General features: G+C 53.6%; 1 protein-coding gene across 2 annotated transcripts; it reads left to right on the forward strand.

Annotated features, from left to right (window-relative positions):
* Positions 1–330: 330 nt before the first annotated feature.
* On the forward strand, positions 331–4,746 carry PNMA8A (PNMA family member 8A). Of its 2 annotated transcripts, none has more exons than XM_087870933.1 (2): positions 331–392; positions 1,330–4,746. In XM_087870933.1, exon 2 carries the CDS (start codon positions 1,418–1,420, stop codon positions 2,912–2,914), a length of 1,497 nt encoding a protein of 498 aa, XP_087727059.1. In that variant the 5' UTR covers positions 331–392; positions 1,330–1,417; the 3' UTR covers positions 2,915–4,746. The 2 variants fall into 2 exon arrangements, with proteins under 2 accessions (XP_087727059.1, XP_087727058.1); XM_087870932.1 differs by lacking the exon at positions 331–392 and adding an exon at positions 926–1,186.
* Positions 4,747–8,888: the final 4,142 nt, after the last annotated feature.

The following is an 8,888-nucleotide window of genomic DNA, read 5'->3' on the forward strand; positions in this document are numbered from 1 at the left end:
ATCGATCACGCCCAAGTTCAGGGATGCAAGAGATGACAGCGGAACATGCATTTGGTTATTTGGTCTTGCAAAGGCCCCAATTCCAAAATGGAATCCAAATCACAGATTTTGGTTGAATACTCAGGCCAAAATTGTACTTTGCTGCAGCTTTCATATGTGATATCCCCGAACCTTCAAAGTTCTGATCAGGAAGGTTTTATTGGTATTCCTTTTAGGGAGAAGAGCAAAGAGCTCGGAGAGCTCAAAGTGTCTGAGGCTGCGCAGCCAGTCAGCGGCATTGCTAGGTCCTGACAGCAAACAGCGACTCACACTGAGGCATTGGAAAGTGTTTCATTAACTATCAACAAAGGCGTGCACCTGTGGGCAGCAACCGAGGAAACCAGCAAGGAGAGGTGAGGCACTATCCCAGGCTTGAAGGGCACGTGGGGCAGAAGGGGGGCGTTTCTAGAAGCTTCTGGATATTTCTGGAACCAGAGTAACTGCGGCCGAATGACAGAGCTGTCAGGAGCTGCGGCTTAGTTAGAGAAACTCAGAGGGGATTAAAGCTGCTCTTTCCTCTCGCCCTTAGATTTCTGGTGGCTCCCAGGAGTCCGGTGGGCTGAACCCAACAGAAAGGCAGATGGTAGGAGGACTAGTTGGTCACCATCATAGAAGTCAGGGCATCCACCCTCCCCCCCCCCGCCCCCCCCCGCCAGTCCCCGAGGCCCACGTTGAATTGAAAAGCGTGGAAAGGATGCGTCTGGAGGGAAAATCGGAGAATGCGTAGACCCTTTGCTCCGTGAGCTCCTAAACCGCACACCCACCCCCTCTCTCGCGCTGGGCTCCCCAGGCCCGAGGGCGCGTCGCCAGTGCAGGCCAGTTGCCATGGCGACCGCTGGAGCGGCGCGGCCGCAAGTGCGCAAGCGCGCGCTGCGACGCCGGCCTCGGCTCAGCGCAGCTGCCGGGATCCAGGGGAGACGGCGCGTGACCCGCCGGGGCCGAAGCGGGGGCGGACGCTAGCTTCTCGGCCCCTTCCGCCGGGAGCGGTCGGCCCGGGTGGGCCGAGCCGGCGCCTGGAGAGCGGCTGCATACCGGCGGCCCGTCCTTGGCGCGATCCGACCGGACGGCCGGGGGCGGGGCTGCCAGATCCCTGCCGGGCGAGCCCCGGGCAGTGCCAAGCGCAGTTTTTGGCCGTCGCAAGACAGGTGTGAGCACCCGGGTCCGGGTTTGGGGAGCAGGGCCTGGGAAAGGGCGAGGCTGCCTGCGGGCCCGCCGCGCAGGGGGCAGCCGAGACCTCTGAGCCTGGTGGTCTTCTGGGGAATCTGACCTCCCTCTCCTGTCACCTTGCAGGATTAATATCTGGGGACTGCTGCCTCCCTCGTCCACCTTGTAGACTGTCGAGTGCACGTGGGATTAGAGCCGCTAGGTGTCCGCCACCATGGCCATGAACCTTCTGGAGGACTGGTGCCGAGGGATGGAAGTGGACATCCACAGGTCCCTGTTGGTCACGGGCATCCCCGAGGACTGTGGTCAAGCAGAAATTGAGGAGACTTTGAATGGGGTCCTTTCCCCGCTGGGCCCATACTTCGTGCTCAATAAGATTTTTCTGAGAGAGGAGAATGCCAAAGCTGCCCTCATTGAGGTCGGAGAGGGTGTGAATCTCAGGGCCATACCCCGGGAATTCCCAGGAAGGGGGGGTGTCTGGAGAGTGGTTTGTAGAGACCCCACCCAGGATGCTGAGTTTTTAAAAAATCTGAATGAATTCCTGGATGCCGAGGGGCGCACCTGGGAGGATGTGGTCCACCTCCTCCAGCTCAGCCACCCCCCACGGCCCCAGAATCAGCCCCCAGAGAACTGGGCAGAAGCTCTGGGGGTGCTCCTGGGGGCAGTGGTGCAAATCATCTTCTACGTGGATGCCGAGATCCGCGGCCGCGAGGAAGCTAGGGCTCGAGAAGTGGCTGATGCCTGGGCAGTTTCAGAAGCCTCAGCCCCAGCAGTGCAGAGAAAGGTCAAGAAGGAGCCAGGGCGGGCTGCAGAGGTAGGTTCTGCTTTGAAGATGGAGAATCCCGACGGCTGGAATGACCCGGAAGACGAAGGTGACCCCCCCAAACCTCTGGTTCGCCGGGCTGGAGCTAAAAGTCGCTCCAGGAGAAAGAAGCAGAAGAAACCCCCCAGGCAGGAATCAGTGCTCTGGAAGAAGCCCAAAGGCCACCATTCCAACAGCTCAGCCTCCTTGGAGGATCCTGCGGCTGCTGGTGCTGAAAATATGGAGGTGTCAGAATCCATCAGGAGCAACAGAAAGCCCTGTGTGAAGCAGGAGGAGTCGGCTTTGAAGAAGCCTGTGGCAAATTGTGCCTGGAAGGCTCCCAGCAGCCCATCCCATGATGCGGGCTCAGAAGATGTGAGCCCTGGGGTCGCTTCCCAGTCAGACCAAGATGGCGGCCAAGAGGGCCCCCCAAAGAAGAAGGCCATGGGCTGGGCCTTGGCAAAGAGCCCTGCCTCCATGAGAAAGAAGAAGAAGGTGAGCTTGGGCCCTGTTTCGTATGTCCTTGTCGCTTCAGAAGATGCCAAGAAGAAGCCAATGATGGCGAAGAAAGGGCCGGGTTCAAGAAGAGATGGCTCAGTTCAGAAGGCCCTCCAAGGCCCCCAGCCGGTGGCGTTGCCAGCCTCAACGTCTCGGGGCCCAAAGGCCAAGCCAGAAGGCTCTCCTCTTGACTACAGGGGTCAGAATGAGAACAGGAGTCTTTTGGGTTGTGCCGGCAAGCAGATGAGTGGGGAACCAGAGCAGGAGCGGCAGGTGGGCGCCCAGGCGCTCAGGGGTGAGGCGGGCCGGGTGGTGCGTGAGGAGGAGCCCAGTGCAGCGGAGGGGGCGGATGACACACCAGTTGAGGTTTTAGAGGGCGGGAGCCCTGACCTCCCTCCTAGGAGCCCCTGAAGGCCAACCTTGGGGACACCTATGAGCGGGAGGTGGCAAAGCAAACCCCCACCCCTCCTTCGTTGGTGAGTGTCGCTGTGGTAGCCTCAGGTCGTTCTGCCACTCCATCCGGACCCAGCTCCCTTGATAAGAACTGAACCGTTTGGAGTAATAACATTGCTCCAGGTCGATGGCTTTGAGGGTGGAGTTTTCTGGAAGTCTGATTGTGGGATAGAAGTGTTCAAGCACTTAAAAGACCCAAGGAAGAAAGAAAAATTCCAAATGACACCTGCTTCCTTCTTGAGCTCTTCTAATTTATCCACGGAACCCAGAAAGCTTCGATTTGGGGGACCACCCATACCCGATGAGTTGAAAGAAGACCAGGGAAGAAGTATCAGATGGGGAACAAAGGTTTTTTCCTTATTGAATGAACCCTGACTTTTGACTCTTAGGGACCCAGTTTGGAGAGATGGGACTTTCAGAGGAAAACCACGCGTGAGCTCTTAGGTGGGAGAGAATAAGGGAGGGGGGTGCACCTCTCTGCTCTTTTCTCTGCCAGGCCTGCTTTTGCCCTCCCCGACTCCCCTGCAGAGGCTGGAGAGTCGCTAAGCAGACTGGGAAAATCCTAGAATATTCACTTTTCATACATGCGCAGGGTTCTTGTTCCTGTTCCGCCTTTCATCCTCATTGCTTCCTGGCGAGTGAGCCGACCTCTGCATGCAGGACCTGGCATTTTCTCCCACCTTCTCTGTGTTTCACCCCCGGGAAGTTAAGCGGAGATCTTCAGAGCGGACCTGCCTTCCTCGCCCCTTCCTGCTCTTCCTTCCTCACCCCTTCCTGCTCTTCCTTCCTCGCCCCTTCCTGCTCTTCCGCTTCTCCCTCCAGTTAACTAGCCAGAGGGCAGGAAGGTCCCAAGAGTTCTGGGGGACAAGAATGTGCGCTCAGGCTTTGAAGTGTTGGAGTTGTAAGTTCTGTGAATAAAAACGGTACGTGGATTCCCATTTGGGGTCAGATGGTCTTAGGAGGCCTGTGGGGAGGAGGGGTGACTGGGAGGGAAGGACTCAGGCACTCCTGGCTTCCCAGCCCTAAGGCCATCCAGCGCCACCACTTGAAGACATGAGGACGCTTCTCACGTTATAGTAAGAGGGGGAAAATTCTGAAAAAGTTGGCTGTTCATTTCCGTTCTCTGAATAGACTAGCGTACCATGTGTCCTCTGTGTGTGTGTGTGTGTGTGTGTGTGTGTGTGTGTGTGTGTGTGTAGGGGGAGGGAGCAGGATACCCAATGCCAGTGGTTCTCAGACAGTGTCCGGGAGGCCCAAGGCATGCTCAAAGATGTAATCCGAATCTATTTTTTTCATGTCTTAAAAACAAAAACAAAAACAAAAAAACCTGGAGCTTGAACATGTCGTAAGCCAAACCAGTCACCTAGGAGACGATCAGAATATTACCTTGGGTTCCTAAGTGAACTTGATTTTGTGCAGCTCTCCAGTGAGTTGTTTCTGCCATCTATTTGCATATAGGCGATCTTGTACGTGTGGCTGATGAAAGAGGTTGCAAGTGGGCGAGCTTGGGTCCCGCGCATGCCCTGTGCTGTACCGCTCCGGAAGAAGTTTCCCTCTGTAATTCACACGCTCCTGTTACACGCTGTGATTTTCAGCTGTATGATAGCACGTCGGTGTATTCACGTGGCGCCCAGTAATAATATCGTCGTCGTGCGGCGTTTCAGTGCTTCGATGTGTCCAGGGGCTCTCTTCTGACTTCGGTTCCTGTGCTTGGCAACGTGAACAGGTGTTAGATGTTGTTAGTAATTCCGCCTTGAAAATAAACGTCTCGTGACAATTTCAAAAACCTGGATGAGTCTTAACTGAGGACGGTTTGGGGGAAAAAAAGAAACCGGTTTCCGTTTGCAGCTCTTCCTCCCTATCCATGCGCATCGAGGTCTTCCATTTGTATGAAACAAAACCCCAGCGCGCTGGCCTCTCAAGGTAAGGAGAGCCTGGGACTCCCCAGCACCCGGTTTCAAAATCGGGTCCATTAGGGCTTCATTGTGTTAACAGATGGCCACCATGATGAGGGAAGGTAAACATGTATGTTACAAAATAAAGGGTAGCAAATTAAGTATCTGTTGACACTCTTGTAGGTGAGGTCATGGATTATTTGAGAAGAGGGTCCCTCCAGTGAACAACACACACTGTCCTAGACTCCCAGCCTGGCACGAGCTGTTGTCAGTCCTGCAAGGATCGTCCCTTTTCCATGACAAGATGCCTTTGGGGTGTCCTCTTTGCTCTGCGGTCTGCCACCAACGCGAGAGGATCTCCTGCAGATCTTGGGGTTTCTAGAAGTTTCGAAAACAGGTAACTGGTGACGAGAGTTTATCTGAAAATGTTATTTCGGTTTGAAAAGCAGCTGGAAGAGGAAGACCCTTTCCTCCCCTCTCCTCAGACAAACAGGTTTTTCAGCTACAAATTCCGTTTTCTCCTGCCCAGCCCCCCCCCCCCTGCGAGGCCCTCCCGAACCCTAACTCAGGGTGGCCACTGCATCAGTCACCTGGGGACTTTGTTAAAAATGCCTTTCCTGGGCCCCACCTGCTGAGTCGGGATCCCTCAGATTGTGATCTTTACTGGGAACCTGTCTCTTCCGCCGTTTCTCCTGAGAATTCAACGCACACATAGGTTGGAGGGAAGGAAGGATCCTCCAGGACCAACATCGGGGTTTTCTGAAAGGTCCGTGGAGATGGTCAGGGAGGGAAGAGGCACAAGAGACCAACAGGGAAGCTGGCATTTGGGGACGGGAGTGAATGAGGTGCCGGGGGAGAGGCACATAGAGAACCCGGTAATGGGTTTATCGATTGCGTGCTTTCCCCTTTCTCCCCCTATGGAAAAGCCATATCTGGCCAGCATCTTTAAGTACCTCCCAAGATGTAGTCAGTCACTCGCTCTGGTTCGCCCAGGCTGGCAGTAGAGTCTGAAAGGCTGATTTGGCCGGAAGCTGGGAGGCAGGGAGAACACCCAGGGATGGGGCCTGGCCAGATGCCGGGAAGTCGGCTGTCTGCAGGGAAGCCTCTCAGTCCCTCTCTGGAAGGGGGCAGCATTCTGCTCAGGGCTGTGCTGGGAGCAAGGCCCCGCCGTTACCATTCCTCTGGGGGACACGGGAGTGATGCCAGGAGCTTTTGCGTTCACCACCCAAGGCCCCGAAGGCAGTGTCCCCGCCATCCGTGTGTTGAGTCGGCCCCGAGGTGTGGGGCATGGACCCTGTGACAGCCAGGAACCAGACAAAGTTTCCTGCATTCTGCTGGGAGGTGGCCGGCACATACCGAGCTGCGTGATCCCGAAGGGATGCTGAGTACTGTGCAGAAATACACGGCGGGAGAGGGTTCGGATGAGTGAGTGTGTGTGTGGGAGAGAGCGCCGGCTGTTTTGTATAGTGGGCAGGGAGGGTCTCTGCGAGGAGGTGACGTCTAACACACCTGCAGGAGGTGAGGGAGTGAGACAGGCAGCCGGTTGGTGGTACAGCGTCCCAGGCAGAGGGAAGCGTCTGCACGAAGAATGCCTGGTGCTTTTGCTAAAAAGCGAGAAGGAGGCGGGTGTGGCCAGAGCAGAGGAGGAGTGAGGAGGAAGTGAGGAGGTGAGGTCAGGGCCGTTTGGGAGGCTGATCGCGAGGGACTTGTGGGCTTCGGAAAGGATGGACTTTGGCTTCAGTCTGAGTGAGTCGGGAGAATTGGGGGCTTCTGAGCAGAGGGTCGTGACCAGACTTAGGTTTTCACAGGCTGCGGGGAGGGGGGGCATGAGGCCAGAGCTGGAAGCCCAGTGAGGAAGGAGGTGACCACAGTAGTGATAGTGGCCGGGCCAGGGGCTCACAGGGGCTCTAGAAAGAGCTGTGCGGTACGTGCTGGATGGCAAATAGGTAAAGAATGAAGATGTAGGTTTATTATCCATTTATATTTGATAATCGGTGAAATGCACAAATCTTAAGTGACCTGTTGGATGAGTTTTGACAGGAAACGTACCGTCCGCACCATTTTTAAGTGTGCAGTTCAGGGGCACCGAGGACATCCACGTTGTCGTGCAGCCATCACCACCATCGTCCACACGACTCCCTTCATCTTGTAAAATGGAAGCTCTACATATAACAATGATTCCTCATTCCCCCTCCTCCCAGCCCCCAGCAGCCACCATTCTCCTTTTTTTTTTTTTTTTTTAGTGAGCTTTGTGCCCCACATGGGGCTCGAACTCACAATCCCAAGAACTAGAGTGGCATGCTCCGCCCACCGAGCCAGCCGGGCGCCCCACCGCCATCTACTGTCAATCTCATCACGTTGGCTGGTCTGGACACCTCCTGTAAGTGGCCTCCTACAGTGTGTGTCTTACGGTGACCGGCTTGTGTCACTGAGGATAATGTCCTCAAGGTTCATCTCTGTGGTAGCCTGGGTCCGAATCTCCTTCTTTTTTAAAGTTGAGTGACAGTCGTCGTGGGGATATAGCACATGTCACTTATCTATTTATACACGCGTCTGCTGAGGGGCATTTAAGTTGCTTCCCCTTTTTGACTGTTGCCAGTCGAGCTGCTGCGACCGTAGGCATACAAGGTAGCCTTTGGGTTCCTGCCTTGCGTTCTTCAGGGTACGTTCCCGGGTGTGGAACTGCTGGATCCTACGATAATTCTATTTTTATTATTTTGAAGAAATGCCATATTGCTTTTCATTGTGCTGCCTTGGTTTTAAAATCCCAGCCCAGGGGCACCTGGGTGGCACAGTCGTTAAACGTCTGCCTTCGGCTCAGGGCGTGATCCCGGCGTTATGAGATCGAGCCCCACATCAGGCTCCTCTGCTGGGAGCCTGCTTCTTCCTCTCCCACTCCCCCTGCTTGTGTTCCCTCTCCCGCTGGCTGTCTCTATCTCTGTCAAATAAATAAATAAAATCTTTAAAATAAATAAATAAAATAAAATCCCAGCCCAAGGATGTCCTCTACAATGCACTTACAGGAGCAGGGGAGCTCAGCCACGTGGCAGAAATTTCTCTCGCCCACCGGCTTGTCTGCTCCGGTTTCACTGCAGTAATTATAGAAGTGAACCTGGAACCAACTTCACCAGCATAATCTGGCTCTATAGCTGACTTTGTGCCAATTGTCAATTGAGGGGTTCTCCTAATACCCCTTTGTGGGAAGGATGTAAGCCGTTGTTAGTGTTAAAAATTCAACACCAATAAAAACCCCAAACTACCATTATTCTTCCAAGCCTTAGGATCTGTTTAATTTGAGCATGTCCTGTGATTGCAGAGTGAATCGTTTAACATGTTTTTTTACAGCTGGAGTAGCCAAGAAAATTCTAGAACAGACAAGGAGAAAGGGTGGCCTTGTGGGTTATTAAAAGATATTATACAAATATGTCCTGAATCCGCAATCACAGAGAAAGCGGTAGAACAGAAGAGCAAATCGGAAACAGACATGGATTTGGGACATTTCGTTTGGTGGTTTTGCAGATCAGAGGGAAAAGAGAGATAATTGAATAATTGCTTTTGTGCTGGAGGTGGCTAGTTTTCCCTATGAAAGATGAATTTGCTAGATCAAAAAATAAAATATTAAAAATGACAGTTGTAGAAGAAAATATAGATGAATTCATCCATCATTCTGTTGTGAGAAAGGCTTTTCTAAGCAGGATATAAAACGTAAGGGCCATGAAAGGAAGATCAAGTGTCAACACAAACATTTATTATTTTTTTTAAGATTTAATTTATTTATTTGAAAGAGAAAGACAAGAGTACAGAGAGAGAGGAAGAGGGAGAAGCAAGCTCCCCACTGAGCAGGGAGCCCGATGCAGGACTCGATCCCAGGACCCTGGGATCATGACCTGAGCCGAAGGCAGACGCTTCACCCACTGAGCCACCCAGGCGCCCCAGCACAAACATTCGAAGCCACCTCATGACAAATGTTACTATAAAGAAGACGACAAACGGTTCACTTGGAAAATATTTCCACTGTACGTCACAGCAGAGATCTA

This window comes from Ursus americanus, chromosome 21 (genome assembly GCF_024610735.1).
Source record: "Ursus americanus isolate L20-20 chromosome 21, mUrsAme1.1.p, whole genome shotgun sequence".
NCBI lineage: Eukaryota > Metazoa > Chordata > Mammalia > Carnivora > Ursidae > Ursus > Ursus americanus.